The sequence below is a fragment of the Sminthopsis crassicaudata genome, chromosome 2, assembly GCF_048593235.1.
Source record: "Sminthopsis crassicaudata isolate SCR6 chromosome 2, ASM4859323v1, whole genome shotgun sequence".
Taxonomy (NCBI): domain Eukaryota; kingdom Metazoa; phylum Chordata; class Mammalia; order Dasyuromorphia; family Dasyuridae; genus Sminthopsis; species Sminthopsis crassicaudata.
In genome coordinates, this window is record NC_133618.1 from 491,545,977 (window position 1) to 491,573,890 (window position 27,914).

Sequence of the window (27,914 nt, forward strand, 5' to 3'; positions counted from 1 at the left end):
TGCTTTTTCCATGTTATAAAATATATTTTGAAAAAAGTTATTTGCTTTTTCCATTTCATCAAATTTATTTTGTAAGGAAGTATATGATTTTTTCATTTCACTAAATCTATTTTAAATAGTTTTCTTCAGACAATTTCTGTTTCCTTTTCCAAACTCTCTTATAAAGTTCTCACTTCCTTTCCCCATTTTTCTTCTAACTCTTTTAAAATTATTTTTTGAATTCTTCCAAGAGAGTCTTGTAAGATGGGGGACAACTTATATCATCCTTTGGGATCTCATCTGGAAATGATTTTCCTTTACAATCCTCAGGGTTTGAAGACTGTACTCTTTCTCCATAATATCTATCTATGGTCAGACTTCTTTTTATTTTTTTGCTCATTTTTAAAAGTTTGAGATCTTTCATAGGATAAAGGGCCAAACTTCCCCTACAGGCTACAGCAGCTTTATGCTGCCCTGAGCCAGAGTGATAGATCAGTGTGGCCAAGTACTGGGTTTAGAGAATCACTATTTGCCTTTTCTATTTGCACTGGATGTCTCAAGTTAATCTGTTGATCCACTGGCTTCCAATCAGGACAGAGTAACCAATACTGCTGTATTTCAGCTAAGAGCCTTCTCATACATTCCCCTGTAAATGCCACTGCCCTAGGTCCCTATGCTGTGCCTGCACTTGGCCACCTCCCCTTTGTTTGATTGAAACAAACCTTTTCTGAAGTTCTTCCAAAATATCTTCTGCAGGAAATTTGTTACACTCCAAATATTTGTGGATTCTGTCACTCCAAAACCAGTTCTGAACTGGTGTTGATCTTAGGGATTCCAGGAAGAGCTCAGATAAAATCATGTCTACTCTACATCATTTTGGCTTTGCACTCCCCCATCCCTCAGAAGAGAATTTTAAGAAGATAATTGACAGTCTGTAAAGTTTCTGAAAAATCAAGAAGGATAAGAATTGAGAAAAGGCCATTGGCTTTGGCAATTAATATATTAAACTTAGAAAGAGGAGTCTCAGTTGAATGATAAAATCAAAAGCCAGATTACAAAAAAAAAAAAGAAGAGAGGGAAAATAGAAGCAGTACAGATACCTATTCAACTAGTCTTTTTAAGAAATTAGCCACAAAAGAAGGGAGAGATAAAAGATGATAACAATTTTGGATGGAAGAATAAATAAAGGATTTTTGAGGAAGGGGTAGGCATGGGGATGTTTGTAGGTAATATGGAAACAGTCATGAGATATGAGGGAATTGAAAATTAGTGAATGAGCTGGGATGATAAAACGACAATCTACTGAAGATATTGAAATGGAATTGGACCATGTATTCATGGAGAAGAGTTTTCCTTGGCAATTAAAAAGGGCTACATCATCCTATGAGACATGAGTGAAAGTAAGAGCTGCAAATGGCATATGAGTGATAATGAAGAGTGTGATTAAGAGGGAGTTCTTAGTGAATGGCCTCAATTATTTCAATAAAATTTGATGTAAGGTTCTCAACTGAGAGGGTAAGGGAACAGAAAGCATCAGAAGATTGAGGAAAGATCAAAAGATTTGGAAAAACCTCTATGGTGAGTAGAATAGTGAGTCAACTAGGGAGGGGTAAAATGACTGCCTACTGTTTTTAGGTAATCATTGAGATAATGGGATATAAATTTCTAATACACTCTCTTAGCTTGATGCTAGCCAATCAAATTACTAAGGGCACATTTTCTATTGTTGTCGAATTAGAGATAATAACAATACTAGCCAAATTCATATGATAAAAAAGATCTTGTGAAGAATTCTAAACCATCTTTATGTGTAAATACGTCTGGTTGACAACTAGTCTAGTAAACCTATGGATCCCTTCTCAGAATCTTGATTATAAATATATGAAATACATAGTATAACAAAAAAAAATTAATTTGTTGAAATTCACAAATCAATATTTTTTAAAAATTCATTAACTGCATGTTAAGAATTTTTTTTTAATCTAGGATATCAGGAAATCATTTTCAAAAAGAACAAATGAATAAGAAATAATACCAAAACTAAAAGTATATGATGTGTTCCAAAAGTCTTCATGCAATTTTAAGCTACTAAAGCTTCATAAGCTTACCTGCTTAAGTCTCTTTAAGCTTTAATAGCTTAAAACTGTACTGAGAGGTGTGGGTGGAGCCAAGATGGCAGAGAAGACACACACATCATTCTAATCTCCTCTTCTACCCGCACTACTAATTACCAAATTCAGCCTCAGAAATAGTGCTTGACTGGTAAAATCCATGAATATTGGGAGTACAACAAATTACCAGACGAGGATAATCTGGAATATCACCAGAAAAGGTTTGTCCTGATCAGCAGGAGCAGGCCAGTGCATGCAAGGAGATAGAATACAGAGGCTAACATGCTCAGCAGACAGGGCAAGGGCAGTCTCTCTGGGTGAAGATTTTGCAGGGAGGATTCTACCACAGGTTTGCTGTCCTATTTTGATTGCAAAGAAGTAGATCAGCAGAGAAGTTACAAAAAGGCCAAAGGTAGAGTGTACTCTAAAAAATGCCAGAATTTAACAGGAGCTGGTTACACTCACTCAGCACTAGAAGTGACATAGCACAACTATGCAACTGCATTCTGCAGCAAGTAAATTGCTTAAATAGCCCCATTTTAGAAAAAGAAATAGAACATGCTATTAATCAACCTCCTAAGAAAAAATCCCCAAGATCAGATAAATTTACATATGAATTCTACCAAACATTTAAAGAACAATTAACTCCAGTGTTATAGAAACTATTTGAAAAATAGGGAATGAAGGAGTCCTATCAAATTCCTTTTATGACACAAACATGGTACTGATACCTAAACCAGGTAGGTGGAAAACAAAGAAAGAAAATTATAGACCAGTCTCCCTAATGAGTATTGATGCTAAAATCTTAAATAAAATATTAGCACAAAGATTACAGAAAATCCTCCCCAGGATAATACACCATGCCCAAGTAGGATTTATACCAGGAATGCAGGGCTATTTCAATATTAGGAAAACTATTAGCATAATTGACTATATCAGTAAACAAATTAACAACAACCATATGATCATCTCAATAGATGCAGAAAAAACATTTGATAAAATCCAACATCCATTCCTATAAAAGCACTTTAGAGTACAGGAATAAATGGCCTTTTTCTTAAAATAATCAGTAGCATCTATTTATCAGTAAGCATTATATGTAATGGGGATGAACTGGAACCATTCTCAATAAGATCAGGAGTGAAACAAGGTTGCCAACTATCACCATTACTATCCAATATTGTATTAGAAATACTAGCTTTGACAATAGGAGTTGAGAAAGAGATTAAAGGAATTAGAGTAGGTAATGAGGAAACCAAATTATCACTCTTTGCAGATGACATGATGGTATTCTTAGAGAATCCCGGAGATTCTACTAAGAAGTTATTTTTAAAATAATCCACACCTTTATCAAAGTTGTAGGATACAAAATAAATCCACATAAATCTTCAGCATTTTTATACATCACCAACAAAATCCAACAGCAAGAGATACAAAGAGAAATTCCATTCAAAATAACTGTCGATAATATAAAATATCTGGGAGTCTATCCGCCAAAAAAAAGTCAGGAATTATATGAATAAAACTACAAAACACCTTCCACACAAATAAAGACAGATCCAATCAATTGGGAAAATATTAAGTGCTCTTGGATAGGTTGAGCAAATATAATAAAAATGACAATACTACCTAAACTAATCTATTTATTTAGTGCTATACCAATCAGACTCCCAAAAACTATTTTAATGACCTAGAAAAAATAACAGAAAATTCATCTGTAAGAACAAAAGGTCAAGACTTTCAAGGGAACTAATTAAAAAAAAAAAAATCAAATGAAGGTGGCTTAGCTGTACCAGATCTAAAACTATATTATAAGGTAGTGGTCACCAAAACCATTTGGTTTTGGCTGAGAAATAGACTAATTGATCAATGGAATAGGTTCACAGTACAAAATAGTCAATAACTTTAATAATCTAGTATTTGGCAAATCCAAAGATTCCAGTTTTGGGGATAAGAATTCACTGTTTGACAAAAACTTCTGTGGAAATTGGAAATTACTATGGCAGAAAGTAGGCATTGACCTTCACTTAATACACATGGGTTCATGATCTGGACATAAAGAGTGAAATTATAAATAAGTTAGAAGAAATAGGATAGTTTACCTTTCAGACCTGTGGATGAGGAAGGAATTTGTGACCAAACCAAAACTAGAGATCATTATTTATCACAAAATAGAAAATTTTGATTATATCAAATTGAAATTGTGCAAACAAAACTAATGCAGACAAGATTAGAAGGGAAGTAATAAACTGGGAAAACATTTTTACAGCCAAAGGTTCTGATAAAGGCTTCATTTCCAAAATATATAGAGAATTGACTCTAATTTATAAGAAATCAAGCTATTCTCCAATTGATAAATGGTCAAAGGATATGAATAGACAATTTTCAGATGAAGAAATTGAAAGCATTTTTAGCCATATGAAAAGATGCTCCAAGTCATTATTAATCAGAGAAATGCAAATTAAGACAACTCTGAGATACCACTACACACCTGTCAGATTGGCTAGGATGACAGGAAAAGATAATGCTGAATGTTGGAGGGAATGTGAGAAAACTGGGACAGTGATCCATTGTTGGTGGAATTGTGAATACATCCAGCTATTCTGGAGAGCAATTTGGAACTATGCTCAAAAAGTTATCAAATTGTGCATACCCTTTGATCCAGCAGTGTTACTACTGGGCTTATATCTCAAAGAGATCTTAAAGAAAGGAAAGGGACTTGTATGAGCAAGAATATTTGTGGCAGCCTTTTTGTAGTGGCCAGAAACTGGAAACTGAGTGGATGCCCATCAATTGGAGAATGGCTGAATAAATTGTGGTATATGAATATTATGGAATATTATTGTTCTGTAAGAAATGACCAGCAGGATGATTTCAGAAAGGCCTGAAGAGACTTACACGAACTAAGGCTGAGTGAAATGAGCAGGACCGGAAGATCATTATATACTTCAACAACAATACTATATGGTTATCAATTCTGATGGATGTGGCTCTCTTCAACAATGAGATGAACCAAATCAGTTTCATTTGTTCAATAATGAATAGAACCAGCTATACCCAGTGAAAGAATTCTGGGAAATGAGTGTGAACTACTACATCCCTCTATTTTTGTCAGCCTGCATTTTTTATTTCCTTCATAGGTTAAATGTATATTATGTCAAAGTCTGATTCTTCTTGTGCAGCAAAATAACTGTATGGATACATATATATATATATATATATGTGTGTGTGTGTGTGTGTGTGTGTGTGTGTGTGTGTGTGTAGTATTTAACATATAATTTAATATATTTAACATGAATTGGTCTACCTGCCATCTGGGGGAGGGAGTAGGGGAAAGAGGGGAAAAATTGGAACAAAAGGTTTTGCAACTGTCAAAAATTGCCCATGCATATATCTTGTAAATAAAAAGCTACAATAATTTAAAAAATTATAAAGTATACTGAGGGTTTTGAATACCCTGTACTATAAAGCACCATTAACCTATATGATATTGTTTTAAAAAAAACTCCAAAAAAAAGGGGATAAGTAGAACAAATAAGAAAAATAAGACAAAAGCAAATGAAAGTAGCATCCCAGTGTTTGATAAAGTCAAGGACAAAAGTTACTTGGGTGAAAGATTTTTTAACAACTACAAAATACTAGAGAATTTGAAAAAAAAATTGGGAGTAATTTAATATAGATCAGAATCTTAATTTAGTATAGATCAGCATCTTAAACTATATATCATACAATGCATAGAATGGGTATAAAAGCCAAAAAATATAGCAATAAAAAAGAACAAAAAGAAGGGAATATGACTATGATGAGTAAGTTTATAATTAAGAGAATTATTAGTTAATTAAGAGAATTATTAGTTAATTAAGAGAATTATTAGTTAAATTAGAGCTAGATCATAAAAGAAAAAAGGCAATGATAACTACAAAAATAATTTTATAATTAAATATACACAAGCATAATTACAGAGAATTGAATGAGTAAAAAAAAAAATTCACTGTACCACTGATGATTTTTAAATGCAAGATATTTAAGACATTAATATAAAATATGAAACATAAAAAGGTATTTCCCAACAGAAATGTATGTGAACATTTTTCAAAAGAACTAAAAATCAATCAGTCCATCAACAAGCATTTATTAAATGTCTATTGTGTACCAGAACCTTTGTAAACCTAAGGGCTAGGTTTAGGGAATACAAAGACAAAAGTGAAATAGTCCCCACTCTCAAAAGGCTTAACAGGAGAGACAATGTATACATATATTTATACATACAAAGCAGGTATAAAGTAATCTGTATAGGAAGAATACTAGCATGAGGCATCAAGAAAGACCTCATGGGGAAAATGATGCTTTCAGTGAATCTTGTTAACTAGAGATTGTAAAAGACAAGCAAAGTTAACCACAGAGAGCATTCTAGGCACAAGGAATAATAAGTACAAAGGCACAGAGATGGGTGATCTGCTTCTATTTAGACTTACATGGGGGAAAAAAAGAGAAATGTAAAATTGCAATAGTGAGTGAATTTCAAACCATATAGATTAGCAAAGATTTTTTTTTAATGAGATCAGTTTTGGAAATAATATATAGGAAAATACATACTAATACACTGTTGGTGGAGCTATAAAAAGGTCTAGCCATTCCTGATATCAATTTAGAATTATGTAAGAAAACTATATCCTTTGGCCCAAAGTTTTCTTTATTGGACTTAAAACCCTAAGGGAAATCAAAAATAGAAACATATGTCTAGTATATACCAAAAAATCATAGCATTAGTTTGTGATGGCAAAAAAATCCATGAACAATTGCCTATTGAGTCATGAAAAGAACAAAAACAAAAAGACAAATTATGGTATATGAAAGTTATAGAATATTGCTGTGCAATAAGAAATTGAAAAAAAAAAACAAATGAGAAACTCAAAGAAAAGTGGGCAGGGGAAAATATATGAACTAAAATAAATAGAAATTTAAAACTTCTTGGTGGATTTTGTACCTAACAATGGGATCTCTAGCCTAAAAAGTGTAGATATTTTGGATCTATTTTCTTGGAATAATTTCAAATTCCTTTCCAGAAAGGATAGACCACAAATCTATCAACCTATCAACAATGAATCGATTTACTTGCCCTGCTTACTATCTCAGGCAATGGGAATGAGAGAGAGGGATTTGGGGATTCAAAATAAAAATATTTAAATAAATGTCAAAATTGTTTTTAATATATAATTGGAAAATATTATTCGAGGAAAAAAACAAATAGTTTTCCTTGTACAATGTATGATGAGGAAAGGGAACTGAAAAAGTTGTCTTTAGCCCACAATTGGCCTCACCATTCCTACCACCCCCACTACTACAGTCAATTGAGAGAGAGAGAGAGAGAGAGAGAGAGAGAGAGAGAGAGAGAGAGAGAGAAATGGAGAGATAAGAAAAAAAAAGAGAAAAAGACAAGGGGCAGAAAAGAAAGAAAAGAGGATATGACAGAGAAAACAAGAAACAACAAGAAAGTGGAAGAGAAACAAGCTATTTTTAATCCCACCATACATTTTTCAAATGTCACTTTGACCATCGAGCTGTTTTAATCCCTTAAATAAATTCTTTCTCCTTGGACTTCATAAACTCTTTGTTCAAGACATTTTCAATACACTTAAATGTAATATTATGTATTTTAGTCATCTGTATTTGTGTATTTCCCTCTATCTGAGTTATAAGGATTATAAATAAAATATTGCATTTCTCCCATTACCTCAATAATATGTCCACAGTAGTCACTTAATAAATGTTTGTTGAATAAATGGGAAAAGGAGAAAATAGGTAGTTTAGACCTATTAAGGAGGATAGGAAAGATAGGAGGAGGGGAGGGATAGGAAAGACCTTAATCCTGGCATGAATCTTTCTAAGCCAAGACACAGTACTCTTGGAAGCTCACCAATGCTGAAACACTGACACCTCCTGCTGACTCCCCAAAGATGGTGACTGAGCCTGGGTCTCCTCCAAAATTGGCAATGTTCTTCTGGACCCACTGGAGTGCAGCCACTTGATCTAAGTAACCCCAGTTTCCCCGGGCATGTTCATCTCCAGTGCTGCAAGGGAGAGGAGACAAGAAGTAAATAATTAATTGAAAAGATGGAAAAGAATATCAAAGAGAGGCACAAGTCAAGAGCAGGGCCAAAAACTAGCCAAGAATGACAAATTTGTGGTGTCAGAAAGTGAATAATGTTGAGTTTCCCTTTTTGACAAATTCAAGTAGTTTCCTCACCTTGGTTTTTTTGTTTGTTTGTTTTGCATTGTTTTTATGTGTCTGACGTATAGATGGGTCCTGCTCATTAACTGTGAGACTTTTGGCAAGTTATTTAGCCTGTCTACCTGAGTTTTCTTAACTGTAAAATGGGAGGGAATAATAGCAAGTACCTTATGGATAAGATAAAACTCAAACAAGATCGAATTTTTAAAAAGTACTTAGCACAGTATCTGATCCTTAGTAGATTCTTAAGAAATGCATATTCCCTTCTCTCCCCTTTATTATATGTAAATTTCCTGAGCACAGGAAATAAATGCTTGATTTCATGTTTACTCCAAACTCCAACTTTGCCTTCTGGAGGCTCTATCAGGATTCTTAAGTGAATCCCCCAAAAGGCTCAAGATGCAATATCTACTTTGGTGGTGCCCATCTTCTTGTGGTCTCTCACCATGATGATAGTGATGTCCAGAATCATAACTAGCATGAGGAAAATGATGATTTGCTTTATTAAGCCAACATCTAGGGTAGAAAATGTCTTTCCTTCCTGAGAGTATGTATATAAGGGGTGAGAATGAGGATCAATAAGACAATAATTTTTTCTCCTTCTGACCATGCCTTGATACCTCAAGATTTGTTCTTCATATTACTCTTTCAGGACCACTATTCCTCCAACTCCCTTGAGGGTGAAAGCTAGTGACAGTTCTCTTTGCACAACTATACCCAAAGTTAGCCCATTCTCTATAATACCATGCCCCACTCCACAATACAGTGATTTTTGCGCAGTACAAAATGATTCCTACTTTTGGCCCAGAACATGTCTTTTTCTCATGTTGTTTCCCTGCCCAGAATGTCTTCTTATGATCTTTCTGCTCATGTTCCAAATCTAGTAGGAATTTTTTTTATTACTATTCCAGACATTTATCTATCCATAAAGTGAGGGGGTTATAGTAGATGACCTCTAAAGTCCCTGCCAGGGATATGATTCCTGATTTTAGCACAAATTTCTTTATATTGTTAACTTATTTTTTTCAAGTGTACCTCATCTTCCCAGTTACATACTGACTTCCTTCAGGTCAAAGGATATGTCCAACATTTTAAAATCTGCTTTACAGCCTAGCACAGAACTAGATAGAAATCTTTGTATCTGATACTTAGCATTCAATGTGTAAATTGTAAATATGTAAATATAAATAAAAAGCTAAGTGGTGCCATAGTGTACTCAGTGCCAGCCTGGAGTTGGAAAGATTTATCTTCTTGAATTCAAATTCACCCTCAGACACTTAATAGCTTTGGGATTCTGGGCAACTCACTTAATCCTGCTTAATTCAGTTTTCTCATATGTAAGATGAACTGGGGAAGGAAAAAGGCAAACCACTCTGCTACCTTTGCCAAGAAAACCCCAAATGGAATCACAAAGAGTTGAACACTACCGAAGTGACTGAACATTACAAAAATCAAGAGAGTTATGGTTTCTACCAACTAAGATTACAATCTCTCCATGCTTTAACCTTAACTTTAATCTTCTCTTAAGACAAAGGAAGTTAAATGATTTGCTGAGGGAGTAAATGATCAAAAAAGAAGTTAAACTTCAGTTCTCTTTCTATAGCATTTTATTTATGGAATAACAGTTACACTGGCAATAGTTGTTGGATGCTGATGATATGCTAGACCTTATGTCATAGTGTTGGGGTTCAAGGGGAACACAAAAATGTTGGGGTTCCAACTGGTATTTTGAGATGAATTTGCAGGCTTGGATCCATCTCCAAATCAAAGGGCAAAGTCTATTTTGATTGGAATGTTAATAAAGGGGACAAAATTCCCAAAAAAGTTAGAAAAGAACCAGGAGCAAGAAAATAAATTTATGGGGAAAAGTTAGAGAAACCAGATGTGTCACTGATATGTTAATTTTATGGCTTAGAGGTGGAGTGTGGTTCTGACTTTTTGCACAGATGCAAAATACCCTTAGTTCTCTGGGCAGAGCTCATGGAGGGGGGAACCTTCTAGAGGTGTATTTTTAGGTTTGAAACATCACTAGATTAAGTGGCAGGCATCCAATTATGTTCTGTGCTTGTAGTAATTTAAAGCACCTTATTATTATTGCTCATTAGTCTCAGAAATCCCATTACCACTGACCAACAGGTTTTTAGGTTCGGCAATTTGGTCAAACAGAGTAAACTGGGGCAGGATAGTGTTAATGAAGAAATATATAATTTCTTCCCTCCCCCCACTTTTTATTGCTTTCTTTTTTCTGGTTATAAATGTTATAAATTAAAATACACATTTCTTTATGAGTTATGTTGGGAGAGAAAAATCAGAACAAAAGGGAAAAATCATGCGAGAGAAAAAAGCATAGGAAAAAGGAAAAAAAAGTGAATATAGCATGTGTTGATTTACATTCAGTTTCCAATATATCATTTTCAACTATAGCACTTTAAAGCCAAGTGGTCTTGAAGTTATTACTACTTCTTTCCTAAGGACTGCATCATGTCAATAGTCTGTGACTTCAAGAACACTAAATTAGAGAAGTCAATCAGGACTTGTGTAGGCGAACTACCAATAAAGAACAAGGACAATAGAAATGATCTCTGCCATAATAAGTTCACCATATTCATGTGTCAAGGATTTCTTGGGAGTAGTTGCTATAGAAGGATCACAGCATTTCAGATTTGGATAATATCTAAATTAGGTTGATACTCAGTGTTATTTGAGGTGAGTTCCTAGATGATCTTACCTATAAAATCCAAAAATTCCCAGGCGATACTGAATGGCTACCACTACGACATCCTCAAGGGCTGCAAGGGCCAGACCATCATAAGTTGATGCAGCACCTATGACCAAACCCCCTCCATGTATCCAGACCATCACCTGAGGAAGTAAAGAAGAATCCTTTTGGGTACAGAAGTCCAGAGTTAAGAAAACTTGACAGAGCTCACTTATTCTAGCCTTACTTTCAGGAATGCTAATTAATATCTAAATCACTTAGGCCAGAAGGTGTACTCTATCTATATCCACTTTCTTAGAACAAATTTTATAGATAATATAACTGATACTTTGACAGGTTAAATAATTTACCTGAAATTACAAAGTGTCAGAAATTGAATTGAAACCTAGATGCCTTGTCTACAAATCTAGTATTATTTCTGCTAAAAACATACTGTCTCCCCTTCAGTGATTTTTAGGGAGCTAGTACAGTGTAATAGAGTAGGCATAGGTCTAGGAGCTAGAATTCCTATCACTTCTACTACCTTATTATATGAACTTAGATAAATTGCTTTCCCTCTATAAGCCTCATTTTATACCATAAAGAAAATGAGAATGTTGTACTACATGATCTCCAAGATTCTTTTCAGCTCAGACCTTCTTATTCTGAGTATCCTCTGATGGAAAGATGAAAGCAAAGGTGTGCAGGTAAATGTTTCACAATTAGCTCTCAAAATTAAAACAAAACAAAACAAAACTGTATAAAACATACTCTTAATTCTAATTTGTTTGATTAACATTTTCTCTATTACTTAGATCTAAACAATCTTTGTAGCTTTGTGGATTTCAACAGTGCATAAAAATGAATGATTGGCTTTTAGTAGCTAGTCTGAGCAGGCTCTAGCATACAACTGGGGTAGAAGAAAGGAATAAATGCCTCCAGGAAATAATTCCTGTATTCAGTGTTTTTTCTACCATACTCCTCAACCAGTTTACTCTCTGGAAGGTCTAATAATAAAATGATGGGCCTTATTAATTGAGAAGTGTTTCCTTCTCTATGAAGGAAAATAGAAAGTAATACTGTGCTTCCCTTTTCAAATTTGCTAAAAAAATGTGATATTTTTAAAAGTTTGAGAGAAATAATTTCTGGGTAATTTAATTATTTTATTAATAATGCCAGCATCTTTAATAATAAAAGGATAATTATTTGATCATTTCTCTCTTAGATCAAAGATAATAATAGAAGTGGGTTCTTGATGTATATGTCCTCTGGAAGAGGAGTGCTCCTAAATATGGCAATCAACTCTGACTGGTTAACAATTAATGAGAGGGGGACTTTACAAAGAAAAGTGAACTTACTCCAATATGGGGCAGAGAATGACATCATGTCACTCTTGACAAGAGAGTCTATCCCTATGCTCAGATCACCCCTAGTCTTGGCCAATTTATACAAAAAAAATCTATATTCCCAACCCAAGTCTGAGCTAGTTGTATGAATTAGCAAAACCCAGAATGAGGATAATGTTAATCTTAACTTTCATGAGTCCTATCCTTGAGAGACTGGACAAGAAAATATGACAGGCAAATAAAGCTGTAGTCTGCCCAGTTTAAATAATTGTATATTAGTTTAACAGAGAAATAATAATTTCTCTAAAAAACTAATGATGCTTGCCTTAGAAAAGAGTTGGGAGAGGTGAGACTATATAACTGTTATCAAGCATATATAAAGAGCTGGCATGCAGGGAAAAAATAAACTTATTCTGTGTGGCTTCAGATGGCCAAAAAAGAAGCAATAAGTGAAATTCACAGGAAAACAGATTTTAGCTCCATGTAGGAAGAAAAAAAATTCTAATATGAGTTTCCTAAAAGGTGAATAGGCTGCCTTAGTTGATCTCTCATTTTCCTCATTGGAGTTCTTCAAGTAGTGTTTTCTTTATCATTTTTCAAGTATGTTGTAGAAGAGACTTGAATTTTGGCATAGTGTGGCTAGATGACCTCTGAGTTAGTTTTAACTTAGAAATTCTATAAGCTAAAGTTTATAGAAGCTGGAGAATCTTTAGATGATGGTGACCATGATGAAGAAAGTCCTCAAAACTATGTTCTATAAGGGTTAGTTGAATGAAAAAGAGATATCTAGAAGCGAGAAGATTGAGATAGAATGTACTATTTTCATGTTTGTAAAACAAAATAAATAAATAAGTGGCATAGACAAATCAGTGTTCATGAACAGAATTAGAACCAGAGAGTAAATATTAAAAGAAGGCAAATTAGTTTTCAAGATAAGCAACTTTCTAACAATTAGAGGTATTCAACAATGGGTTGAACTTTATGGAGTGGTGAAGAACTGGGTATTATCTTAAGCAAAACAATTTTGGTCTGCATCTCATACTTGAGGAGTCAAGGTTTTTCCAACAATCCTAATTTATTAAATAGGAAGCAGGGAGGGGAAAGTCATGGTTTAGTTCTTCTTAGACAAGCTATGTTTCTTCCATACTAAGAAATGGATTCAAAACTGGTTCTAAGCTTCTCCATTCAGCCTCTAGGAGAAGCCTTTTACAGGTATATGCCCAAGAAATGCTATTTCCATTTTTAGAGTTGTACAAATCAAAAGAATTAAAGAAAGAGAATAAATTTAGTCCTGAAAGAGACTTTTCAAACCCATAGTTTCATAGTTGCAGAAACTGAGGCTAAGAGAAATAATTTTCAAGAAAATAGCAAAATATATACCAAAGTCAATCAGAAATCTTTAAAAATCATCCATGCTTCCTGTCCTATTTCTTATTGATGTGGCTAATCGATAGTTATGGAGGGGTGGGAGTGAAGAGCTACTAATCTAATGCAAAAGCCTTAAACAGAATCAAGAGACTAGGTCTGAAATATTAGTAGAGGAAATAAAAATACTTGGACAGCTGAATCAAGTGTGAACTGGAGTGGGGAGAGACTTGTAACAAGAAGACCAAGAATCAGGTCTGGAGACTATTGCAATAAACTAGATGTGAAATGATGAGGGCCTGTGACCAGGATGATGGCAGTTTTAGAGGAGAAAGGAGGACATATGAAAGAGATGTTATGAAGGTAGGATCAACAACTCTTATCAACAGATTGGCTATGGGGGTTAAGGACACTGTAAGAGTTGAGAATGGCACCTAGATTGCAAACCTGGGTGACTGGGAGGATGGAGGTACCCTTGATCATGATAAAGAAGTTAGGAAGAGGAGTGAATTTGAGGGAAATGATAACTTTTGCTTTGTATGTGTTGAATTTAAGATATCTATGGAACATCCAGTTCAAGATATCTGATTGTTGGAGAAGCCACTAACTAATTGTGTGATCTTTGATCAAGCTCTAGAACTCAATTTTCTTCTTTGGTAAGTGGGGAAAATAATGTTTATTCCTGTGGTTGAATGAATTATTGTGGGTGAAAGAATATTGCAAATGTAAAATATGTGAACATTTTACTCTCAGTTATCACTGTGAATTTCCCACTACCCACCCAATCTATTTAATTTTTTTTAATTGAAGTGAAGGGAGAGAGAAGCTAAGTGTCTTGAAAAAGCCACATATCCTGCTTACTTAGCACTAAGGAAAAAGTCAAGATCCCAAATCCCTGTTATGCCCTCCAAACCAAGGACTCTTTTTCTAATATTTTCTACTGTAAATGCATGTAAGGACAACAAACCACCAATTCCAAAGTCATAGTAAACCTCATCCATGGATTCCTTACAGGTAACTTGCTCTTCTTTGATAAGTCAGCAGGAGTGTAAATGTTCAAGTATAAACAATCTTCAGATGTTTTCAAGGAAATTTTTTCTTCCCGGTTGGTAAAAAGGTCAGAGAGCAATTGTCCAGAAACTAGGTCCTGGGCACACCTATTCAATAAAACATGACAAAAATCTCATTTATTTTCAAGATTAAAAAGAAGTTTTCATGTCATTTTACTCTCTATTACTAATCAGTGTCCTCCCAATACCTTCGAGCTGTCTCTAATTTCCCTGGAGACTTGTTGTCTCTCTCCCAGGTACTCTTGTGCTGGGTAGATGCCAGTGATCAAAGATCAGATCTATCCCCTCCCACTTAAATCACCTGATTTAAAGGCTAAGGGCTCACCAATGGCAAACGTGTCATGGCTCAGGAGCAATCCTGGCATGAGGGAAGAATATAGGTGAAGATCATTGTATTTGGCAAGTGTTCCCTTTCAGTGGATAAAATGTTCACATACAAAGGGTCAAGGAGCAGCACCTTCTAATTTCCATGAAGAAAACAAACTGAAGAACTCTAAGTAGTACCAGTTTCAACTGGAAGAAGTACTACTATGTGATCTATTTGGCTGGAATATTTCAGGGCAGACCAGTCATTTCATAGCTTTAGGGATGCCCATTGTGCATTCCTGATAGGTTCTCCTATAAAAGACCTTCCAATCCCTGACCAAGCTTAATTTCCAATGTGAGCCAGTTGAAGCAATGTTTCTTACTAAGTAGAGGGGTCTGGAGCAAAATTTAAAAAGCATTCAAATAAAATTACCATGATTCTCCATGTTTTCTTACATCTTAACTCCTCCTATCCCCAGAAGAAGCAAAAGACTGATGGCTTACATGGGTGGGTAAGTAGTTGTGCTCTTTATGTAGTCCCAGGGTTCTGCAGGTTGTGGTGGAGTAAATCTCAGGGGTCCAAGAGGAGCTTTGGCAAAAGGGATACCAAGGAAAACATTGACCATTTTGTCAAACCCTTGTAGGCTTTCACGTTTGCCTTGAACTTTTCCATACTGAGTGTCCACTATAGGTGTTGAGGATTGCTGCCCTGAGAGAGAGAGAGAGAGAGAGAGAGAGAGAGAGAGAGAGAGAGAGAGAGAGAGAGAGTGATTGGATTGGGAAGGTAATATTCTAGAGTGGAAAAATTGCTCAGGAGTCCTTGTGCTAGTCCAAGTCTATTTTTCATAAGCTATATTATCTTGGGGAAACAATTTAATCTCTCTGGAATATGCTTCTTCCAACACAAGTACAATACTATGTCAATAATTCACACTTTTTTTAGTGCTTTATAGTTTATAAAGCATCTAACTCAATCTTGGAGTTAAGTGGTATAATTATCACTATTTTTCATATGGAGAAACTGAGGTTTCCAAAGATTAAGCAACTTGCTTAGGGTTGCATAGAGATAATAGCTTCTAAAAACCAAGGTCTATACATTTAATACTATGTCACAGCTTCTTTTACAATTGACTGATAGAAATGTGTGAATTTGGGGGTATTTCTTCCCATGAAAATTTCTTCATTTATTCAGTTAATATTTATCAAGGACCAACTATATTTGCTGGAATTTGAGGATTACATAGATGAATAAAACCCAGTCCCTTTCCTCAATGAGCTTATACCCTAGTAGGAGAAATAACATAATGTAAATAAATTTACTTTGAATGTATGATATTCCCAACTAGGGAATACTAGTCAGAACTCCTCCTAATACTCATTTAGGTTAAGTCCTAGGTTAAATCTCTTTTGAGGCACACAGAGAGATCAGGTAACATGGACAGTAAATATCAGAAGCAAAATTTGACTCTAGATTTTCCAAGCTATAAGTACAGCAATGTCTCCAACATGCCACATTTGGTTCTATGTACAAAAACAAAATATAATGAATTATATAAAGAAACATATCCTAGCTACAGGCATACAAATAAGAGAGAAATTATTTCTAGCTAGGAATATTAGAGAAAATTGTTGGTAACACTACATGCTTGCCCCCTGTCACTTAGGCATCCGGTTATTTGATTCCTACCTCTCCTGATTACCCATCCTCAATTAATCTACCAGATCTGTTACTTCTTGGTAGGAATGAGGTATTTTCATAAAATGTGGATAATAAACTCTCTAGAGAGAAAGCCTCATGGCAACAATAATTATGTATTTGCCTTAATGCCTCGTACCATCTTTATCTCAGTTCATAGGAGACTCTTTGTGAATATTTATTGAATTAGACCTTCTTTTTAGAATTGACTTCCTTCATCTAAATAGCCCTCCTTTCCTTTTAAAATATGGTCTGTCCTTTTGAAAAATAAATTTATTAATGATTATGTACTTGTGAACGAGTAGATTCTGAATCCTTCTCACTTTCGTATATTTCTGAGGCATCATCTTTATTTATTTATTTATTTAAGTTTTCTATTTTCAAAACATATGCATGGATAATTTTTCAATATTAACCCTTGTAAAACCTTGTGTTACAATTTTCCCCTTCCTTCCCCCACCATCTCTCCTAGGTGGCAAGTAATCCACTATATGTAAAAATATATGTTAAATCCAATATATGCATACATATTTATATAATTATCTTATACAAGAAAAATCAAATCAAACAGGAAAAATGACAAAAATAAAATGCAAGCAAACAATAACAAAAGAAATGAAAATGCTGTGTTGTGAACCACACTCAGTTCCCACAGTCCTCTCTCTGGGTGCAGATGGCTCTTTTCATCACAAGATCACTGAAATGATCTGAATTATTTCATTGTTGAAGAGAGCTATGTCCATCAGAATTGGTCATCATATAATCTTGTTTTGCCATGTACAATGATTTCCTGGTTCTGCTTACTTCACTTAGCATCAGTTCACTTAGGTCTCTCCAGGCTTCTCTTAAATTATCCTGATGATCATTTCTTTAAAAATTCCTTAACATTCATATACCATAATTTATTCAGCCATTCCCCAACTGATTGGCATCCACTCAGTTTCCAGTTTTTTGCCACTATGAAAAGGGCTGCCACCAACACTTTTACATATGTGGGTCATTGTCCCTCTTTGAAGATCTCTAAGACATTGTTTTTTAAAACTGAATTGTGGGCAAACATACTAAAGATAACATTGGTGGAGGAGAAAGTGCCTAATTGGGATTTTCTGACATCACTTAGAAGGCTAATGGGATATTTGGAAAAAGAGTAAGGCAAAAGTCCTGATTTGGTAAAATTTGGGAAAGAGTCACACCCAGGATTAGAAAGTATGATTTGTGAGCCTAATTGAGTAGGTTGGGCTGATTTGTGGAATTAAACCAAGTGGCACAAGATCCAGATTGCTTGGCCAGTTGGCACCTTTCTGGCTACTTAAAATTGGTAGAAATGCTTTATAGCAATGAGTTGAGCAAAGGTGATACAAGCAGGTATCAGAAGGTGTAAATTTAGTTAGAAGCCAGAAGGATTGATTTGGTATGGTCTTCCAAGTAGAATGGGCTAGAGCTTGAGCTGTCCTGTTTGCTTAGAAATGGCAATCTCTATCAGCAGAGACAAATTGGGTTTGAAGAAAAGAAGCAAAAAGATAGGCAGCCCTAGTAATTAATTGTTACAAGGGCATAATAGATTAGAATATGGAACTCACTCACAAAGCTCTTCCTACAAGAAGTTTGAGATCCAAAATATCAAGTCTTTCAGTTACTCCCCTTGGCATTAGTATATATATACCGCAGAATGTACATTAACACCAGTGCTAACAGGCTTTCCCACAGAGATTATTACTACTCTTTGTATCTTCAAGAGACATAGAAGATTCTTGAAAAACTTGGCTGTTCAGATGTCATTCTAGAAAGACGGTTGAGTGATAGCTTGAGAAAAACTGTGAGCATACAAAAAAAGAATAAAGAACATTTCTTTTTGGAGAGAACTGTTTTAATTCTTATATTGGGAAGAAGATGAAGAGAATTCTTAAAAGCCCAGAGGAATGTGTAAAGGACCTATGAACTTATTGATAAAAGTTTCTCATAGATGAAGATGGGCCAATTCACCAATAGTTCTAGAAAGCTTTCCAGAGCACTATAATCACAATTGTATCCTGAGAAAATTGAATGATGAGACTGAACAAGATTGTAAAGTGTATATGTAGTTGCTCAGGATCAAAGATTTAGAATTTCAAAAGACCGTTCAATTAAAGCACTTCATTTTATAGAAGGAGAAACTAAGTTTGAGAGAAAATAATGGACACTTGTTGAAGACATTACCAAGTATATGTAAATAAGAAGCACAGAGGGACTCCTGGTTTCTTTGACTCCAAATTAAATGCTCTTTTTTTGTCCCATAGAGCAGCATCTCTGGGAAAATAGTTGCATTTAAAGTTAGAGGTGATTAGCTATAAACTTTCTCAAAACTAAAACATTGTAAAGAAAAATTGTGTATTTGTGATATTGTTTGAAATACATAACTGGTAATTTTGATGTTTATTTAAGCCTTGAAGATTAAAGATTTTTTATTAAAAGAGAGAGACAGAGAGATAGAAGGGAGAGGCAGAAAGGAAATGGGAGAGAGAGAGACAGAGAGAGAAAGACAGAGAGACAGAGACAGAGACACAGAGAGAGAGACAGAGAGACAGAGAGACAGAGAGAGACACAGAGACAGAGAGACAGACAGAGAGAGACACAGAGAGAGACACAGAGAGAGAGACACACACACACACACACACAGAGAGAGAGAGAGAGAGAGAGAGAGAGAGAGAGAGAGAGAGAGAGAGAGAGAGAGAGATGTTTTGGGGGAAATAACTCCCTCTAACTTATTAAATAAATAATATTAACTAAATGGGGGAGAGAGTTAAAGCAAACTAATTAATTAACAAGTCTTCAATTTTTGTAATTATTAAAGAAATTTCAAGATGTACTCATGGATTAACATAAGGATGAGAAGAATTTGTAAGAAAGCACATAGCAGGCTGAAATGAGACCACTGTATATAGATGGCAGATATATAGTTCATTGATGGACTATGCTACACTTGGGAGAAGGGATTATGTCTGAGATTTATATAATTTTTCTCTCTCATGGAAAAGTTATCATAGAATCATAAATGCAAAGTTTCTGATGATCAATGCTATCAATAATAAATGTTACTTTTTAAATTTATATTTTAATTGATAGTTACCTATAACTATATTTTATTGCTTATATAGATTATATTTTTATTATTTTGATAGCTTGTTTATTCTATTCATATATTATATAGATTTCATATTGAGTAGTAATTGGTTAACTTTCCTGGTTTATCATGCATCACTGTTTCAAAATGAAACATGGAAATTCACTAAGGATTCCCCAATCTTAGGAGAGACTAGAAAATAATAACAAAAATGGTTATATATTTTAAAAAGAAAAGTCTGTATTATTAAAAAGAAAAGTCTGTAGCATCATATAAGTTGTAAGAATCTGAAAGAGGAACACATTAAGGAAGAATCTTATAGGTCTGGCTTATGGACCCATAAGAGGTATATGATTTTCCTAGACTGATATCACACAATGGATTTGTTTCCAAAACCCTAAGAAGCATTTGAAGAGTAATGAAATAGCAGGTCATCTATATGCTGCATTTATTGAAGCTGCATTTAAAAGCAGAGGGAGAACTCCCTCTACCTTTGTAAATTCATGAGAAATTCTTGTTACAGATATTAAGAGAGGGGTAAGTAACTATAAAACAGTTTCCATCCTTTCCTCCTCTGAGATTTAGAAGTTGAGTTCTGGGAGTGGTTTGGTAATCACTCTTGACCTATATAACCAAGATTTTCTGGACACTACAGGGTTGAGGAAAGGGACAGGTCATAATCAAGTCCATACTGGAGGAAGGAATTATAAGTAGTGATTACAATCAGGTATAAAGTGTTGGGAAAAGTAGGCAAAATATCACAAAAGGATCTGGGTCCCACTGTCCATAATAAATTGTATGTTCCATACACATATTTCATTTTTTATTAATTTTATAATTATAATTTTTGACAGTACATATGCATGGGTAATTTGTTTTTTACACCACTATCCCTTGTATTCACTTCTTTTCCAAATTTTCCCCTCCCTCTCTCTACTCCCTCCCCTAGATGACAGGCAATCCCATACATGTTAAATGTGTTACCATATATCCTAGATACAATATATGTGCTTAAAACCAAATTTCTTGTTGCACGCTAAGAATTGGATTCCGAAGGTAAAAGTAACCTGGGTAGAATGACAATAGTGCAAACAGTTTACACACCCTTCCCAATATTCCTTCTCTGGGTGTAGCTGATTCTGTCCATCATTGATCAACTGGAACTGAATTAGCTCTTCTGTATGTTGAAAATATTCACTTCAGTCAGAATACATCTTCATACAGTATCATTGTTAAAGTGTATAATGATCTCCTGGTTCTACTCATTTCACTCAGCATCAGTTCATCCATACACATATTTCAATGAAAGTTGTGCCTTCCTATGACATCAGAAATTGGGGAAGAATGAACATTCTTGAGGGAGGTGTTTGCTATGTACACTGATCTTCATTTGTATTTAATTCAGTATCCATCCCCTGGGAAATCATCTCTACTACCTCATGGCAAGTTGTCTATATTAAATGTCTCCAACATTTCCTGGCATCAATATTAATGCAAGTTATAACATTGGCCTAATAATTATAATAGATGGTATTAAATAGTCATAACTAGTATGGAGTGAATGGAGATTTGTCCCAGGACACCAACATAGTTGGGAGCAGGGTTCATCTTGCCCCATAGAGCAACTTCTGTTCAATTCCTACCAGGTTCTATTCACAAAGTACAACCACACCTAATACCCCTGGGATCCTAACATCACACAATTTTTCTCTTGAGATTCTCTTATTGCTCAGCCCCTCCCCACCCCAATTCTGGGAATCAGGTCTCCTACAATGGATGAACTGTCTTTTCTTTCCTCTCTCTCTCGTCCCCACATGCTTCAGATAGGTTTCTTTTTTCTTTAGTACCCCAGGAAAAGAAAGTTATAGGAATTTATTTTTCCTCATGGAATGCTGCACAATATTGCCTCTGATGATGATGGCACCCTCTTCCCAGCCCAGACAGGGAAAAATTAGATTCGTATTCTGAGACTAAGATAGGTACAATCACATTTAAATTTCTTGGAAAAAGCAGATCTCAGGAACTTAGAATGAACTTTTAAAATACGATTTATTCATCTTGTTGCCTCTCCTCTTTTCTGGCAGTCTGGAGGTTCCTACCTCACTGAGGCAGTTTGAAGAGTTGAATACAGTAAAGACAGTAAAAGAAGTAATGAAAAGGCACGCAAAGAAGGACTACAGAGGATGGCAATAACAATTTGATTTACCTGCTTCCTCAAACCAAAATGAAAACTGGGATCTTAAAAAAACCTTCCTTTGAGTTTCTACTCCAGAAATAAAAGAGCAATAGGATTATGTCCCCAGATTGGAAGAATGGGAACACTGAATATGAAGGAACCCACTTTTTCTGAAAGCACAGAATGTATAGTTTCTTGCCCACTGTATATAACTTGCTTTCAGGGAAAGTAAGTTCTATCAGTATAGAAAGAATTGCAGACTAATTTTGAAAAAGCTATGAAAATGATTGTTTCATGTTTCATGAAAATGCATTTATTGAGTACTACTATGTGACAAGTACTGAAGTTAAAAATACAAAAGTGAGAAATTTTAAATGAATATTCTTCAGAACATTTCATTGCTATCTGTTTTTATGTAATTTATATTTCACGCTAATCCTTGCTTCTTCCTTTCTCAGAAGGTTAATCATTATCTCTTGTGGTTAAAAAAATTAAAAACAAACAAAAATTATTTCAGAGAAGATGAAAGAACACGCGGAAAAAGCCTGACATTTTATATTGTTCCATACCCTGGGTTTGTCACCTCTGCAAAAAGAAATCTGGAGATGTCTTCTTATAGCTGTTCTTTGGAACCAAATTAGTTATTGTTATTTTATAACATTGTTTCAATTGTTTTATTTGTGTTATTTCCATTTCCATTTAAGTAATCATTATATAAGAAAGAGCAGAATCATCTAAACCAATTATCCAACCTCACTTAATATTAGTATAGCAAGGCATGGTGATGCAATTTCTCTCATCCCTACTACTGAGGAATGTTGAAACAAATTGATCATTTGGACTCTTGAATTCCAAGTTGCAGGAAGACTAAAACTGATTGTATATTAAATATGGAACCAATATGGAAAGTCTCAAAGAACAAGGGGCTAGCCACTTGATTGTCTCAAGAGAGACAAATCAATCCAGACTATGAACAGAGTAGGTCAAAATTTCTATGCTTTCAGCAGAGACACCCTATATGGTCTCTGCACTTCCATCTAGGGATACACATCCCATATAGGGAAGGCTTAGTCTGAAAAAAAATGTAAAAATTCTCCATTCCTAAAATTTTAACAGTATGAGAATGTACATTGATTTATCACTAGATGTGAACAAGGTTTGGACACCTCTGTCAAATCAATAAATTCATCATACACGTTAGATTATTTATAAAACATTTTATTGATTTAGATGTCACTGAAAGTCATTGGATAGACTGGAGTGATGTTAAATAGAAAATCTATTTTGATTGGTTGGAAACTTTGTTATATTCTGGGAAGCTTGTTATAAAATCACCAAACTAGCTGGAATTAGGATTGGGTTGTCTGGCAGCGTATTGGAAAAAAGGTAGAAAATTTAAGAGAGAAGCCAGAAGGAATTAGCAGCATAGAAACAACAAAAAAGAGAAGAAAGAAATAGTAAGATTAAATACTGAGAGAGATTAAATAGGCATTTTGGGGATAGATTATCGTAAAATATTCATTGAAGTCACTTCTTCAAGGACTGAGGAACATTCTAAAAAAGGTCTAGTCTCCCATTCAACTTTTCACTTGATACCTAACTGTAATGTACTCTATTTATTTCTTTACCCAAATGTTCCACATGAATTTTGCCTCAATGATAAAGAGACCAGGGATTAGCTAGAGAAAGTGACATAATCAAACCCTGAACTAAACGTTAAAAATTTTCCCAATGGGAGACTGAATAGTTGCCATTGGACTCCTGGTTTGTTTACTTAATATAAATTCTTTTAACCATCAGTAAAGAGAACTACAAGAACCTGAAGGGTCATTATGTTGCCCATAGTATATATTATATCATATTACAGCTGTTTAGATCTCTAGAGATAGAAGGGGAAAAGGCAAGGCAGGATGAAAGAGCATGCTACCTATCTCTACATTCTGCATTACTGTACTAAGGTAGCCACATCCATTGTCATTACATGCATATTGTTTTCTAGTTCTCACATTATTATTATTATTATTATTAAAGTGGATTAGAAAGCAGAACCCTCAAATATTTTGTATAACTAAAAGTACGGTGTTTATAAGAAACACACAACAGGAATGTTGCAGGAATATTCATATAAAGGTTCAACAAAATATAGTATGCTTCTAGTATACTCAAAAGATCAGTGGTAGCAAGTATAATCTTAGGACAAGGCAATAGTAAAATTAGAGTTGATTAAAAGAAATAAATAAAAGAAATTAAAGGAGACAAATTAAAAGAAAATGCTTAAAAGTATCATAGATGAAAGTTACTCAACTTATGGGTACCAAATGGTAAAGTATATAAAAATATTTCAAAGAGAAATCTGATCAATTTGCAGGGAAAAAAGTGGTAAGGGCGTAGTGATCAGGGATAATTATGGCTTTCTCTCACATTTAGGCAAATCTGAAAAAAAAACAATAATATCAAAAACCTAAATAGAAATTTAGAAATACTAGATATGATATATCTGTAGCAATTATTAAATGGGAACAAATGAGTATCCATATTTCTTACCTGTGCATGACATTGAAAAACAAACTGACTATATATTATTATAAGTGAATTTTATAAAGTTATTTTTTAGTTGCGTACAAAGCACTGTCTCCTAGTTTACAAATAAATTATCACATTTTTATGATTTCTATTGGTTCTAACTTAATAAACATGAATCATAGAATCATAGAGTTTATAGGTAGAAGGGACCTTAGAAATTATCTGATCTAATCACTTCATTTTACAAAGGAACATATTTTGCAGCAGAGGCTGGTATGCACATAAAATAAACATCCTAATCTTTTGACTTATTTTCCTTCATCTTATCAAATTTAAGAGATTTCTTGTCTTTCTCACAATTGATCTTCTAGCCAAAACTGAGTTATTAATAATGCCTTTAATATTAATTATTTTCATTTGCTTCTTAAAAACTTTATAGGCTCACTGAATATTAAAATGGAAGAGAGCATATTAATTATCTTGTCATTCATCATATTAATTATTTTTATCTAATTATCTAGTTCCGATATTCTTAACTTTTTGATGTCATAGATACTCTAGTGAGGTTATGGACCTCTGTTAAGAGAGGATCATATGTTAAAAACATGTTAATGCTTTTAAATGCTAAAATTAAAATACAGGAAATTACAAAGGAACTAAATTATATTAAAATAAACATGAAATTGTTTTTCTATCCAAGTTCACAGAACCCTTAAATGTATCCAAAGACTCTTTGGGTCTATAAGCTCCAAGTTTAAGATTCCCTGTTCCAATACAACTCCTTTTTTCATAGCTACTAATCATACATATTTCTTCCTTAGAGGATCAGAAAATGACAAATGATTCTTTTCAAGTGGAGTCTAGCAGAGATCTGCACACACCTTGATTTTCCCATTATAACCCCCAGCTCCATGTGAGCAAATATAAAAAGCACACTGAATTATTCATGTGATATTTAATATATCCCAGTAATGCAAAAGCACAAGATCTAGCTCTACTAAGTACAAACTGATTTGGATTTAGGTAAGGTGTCAATTTGCTATCTCATTCACCTGCCTGATCCAGCATGAAAGTTTTTACCTCTTTAAGTCTACTCCTGAATACATCCTTCTATTTCCAACTCTGATTACTTCTCCCCTCCCCCAGAAAATGATTTTGCTTTATATTGAAAGGTTATCAATCAGCAGCAGACATCTCTGTCACTATAGCCCATTCTACTCCTTCATACCTTCTCATACTTTTTCCCTTTTGAAACCTATTATTAGCTGTGAAACGAGTACTCATCCTTGATCACCCTCTAACTCCATTTTTACTTGCCTTATTGAGCAAGACGTTTTTAACCTTTAGCTTTAGCACAAGTAAGTACCTTTGCATTTGAAGAAGATATAATTTTTCAATAAATTCTATAGAGTGGCAATATAAGTGTATACTGGAACAAACATTTAACTAGGATTTTATTAATTCTGCCATCACTAGCTTGATGATTTTGAACAAAACATTTCCTTTTTCTAGTATTCAATTTTGTTCATCAAATGAAAGGGTTAACTCAAATGATGTCTAAAGTTCATCTCAATTTTTACCATTCTCTTATTTGGAATATACAAATGATTTGGATAAATGCACAAAATACAAAATTTTCTAGCTATTTCAGAAAGTAGTTTTTTTTTTCTTTTCTCTGCCATGAATAAATTATGTGTTTCCAATTGCTTCTGTGATCAATGAACTCCATTAGATTAATTTTGAAGTAGATGATCTTATGTTTTTTACATGGCTCACAATCCTAGAAATTTATTCTGCCTTATCCCAAGTCAGAAGGACCGTGACCTCCCTATATGAAACAGAAATTAACCTAGAAGGAAGTGATCTATGGTGTCAGCTATTTCACATAACTAATATCTTAATAAAACCACAGATCTCTTCTTGAAGAAGACTTTCCCAAAGCAAGTTCCAAGTTGCATCAGGTAAAACAAACCAAATCAAACAACAACAATAAAATAAAAATAAAAAAAACACAAACTCAGTTCTCACTTAGTTTTCTACCAATATGATATCAAATCTTTATTTTTATACTTTTTTCTTGCTTAGACATTAAAAGAAAAAAACCTAAACAAATAAATCCTTACCCTGCACAGAGGTAGTAGTGAGAAAACAGAGCACCAGAGAAAGCAGCCACATCTTGTCTGGAGTAGTATTTTTTCAACTGCCTGTTACAGGTAACTGAGCTGTTTAGCAGGGCTGTCTGTGCTGTGAGTTGCACAGGATTTAACTGACTGCCTGGCTGACTAATTTACTGACAGACTCATAGCCCAAAGGAGCAAAAATCAAGTCAACCAAAATAAAGAGGCATTTACCTTCTTCCAAAAATCTTGGTGAAAATCAGGATTGGGGACTTGAAACTCCACCCACAAATAATTTCCTCTCTTCATTGTGTGGCTCTAATCCCAAAACCTCTCAGATTACAATCTCAACACTCACATCAGTAAACAAGGCCAAAGTTACATAACTGTGCATTATAATCGTGAAAACTAATCACAATGTCCGTTTTACAGAGTCCTGGAATCTGGAGGGCTAATATGAGGCTGGGAAAAGTCTAGAGCTGACTCCCATAACAACCTATCCTTCCTATCTGTGTGACTTTGAAGAATTTCCTAACTTTTAGTCACTGTTCCATTCATTACAAAGGGGCATTAATCCTTGAAATTATGAGTTCTTTAGTAGAAAGAATTGCAAGGATTTATTGAAGAACACTGAATTCTGACCATAGTATTAGGAAACAGGAAGCAATCACAATACATGGAAAGTTGCCCTTAAGGAAGCTCAAGTTTAGAGGTCAGATTCACATTTGGAAAACACAAAAAGGCAATGATAATATAATAGAAATAATCATTCTCATTTTTCTGGCATATTAAGGTTTATAAACCTCTTCCCTCACAACTGTGAGATAGTAAGGCAGGTATTCCATCATTTATTTTTTTCCAAATAATTTTTTTTCCATTTCCATTTATTCTTTAAAAATTTTGAATTCCAAATTCCCTACATACTTTCCCCTTCTCCTCTTTCCCTAAGATGGCAAGCAATTTGATATAGGTTATTCAGATACAATCATGCAAAACATATTTCCCTATGTTGAAATAAAATAAACAAAAATAGAAAAAAAAAGTGAAAAACTATTATGCTTCAGTCTGTATTCAGATTCTATCAATTTTTTCTTTGGAAATGAATAGCATTCTTCATCAGAGATCTTTCAAAATTGTTTTGGATCATTGCCTAGTTAGAAATAGCTTAGTCATTCACAGTAGATCATCATATAAT

General features: G+C 34.2%; 1 protein-coding gene across 1 annotated transcript in view; it reads right to left on the reverse strand.

Moving 5' to 3' along the window:
- Window positions 1-26,980, reverse strand: part of LOC141557581 (liver carboxylesterase 1-like) — a 55,656-nt gene extending 28,676 nt beyond the window's left edge. The window contains exons 1-5 of the mRNA XM_074293446.1: window positions 26,726-26,980; window positions 15,612-15,816; window positions 14,744-14,888; window positions 11,051-11,184; window positions 8,008-8,161 (exon numbers count right to left, since the gene is read on the reverse strand). Of these exons, the coding sequence (XP_074149547.1) occupies window positions 8,008-8,161; window positions 11,051-11,184; window positions 14,744-14,888; window positions 15,612-15,816; window positions 26,726-26,777 (690 nt within the window). The 5' untranslated portion in view covers window positions 26,778-26,980. The remainder of the gene's footprint in view (window positions 1-8,007; window positions 8,162-11,050; window positions 11,185-14,743; window positions 14,889-15,611; window positions 15,817-26,725) is intronic.
- Window positions 26,981-27,914: the final 934 nt, after the last annotated feature.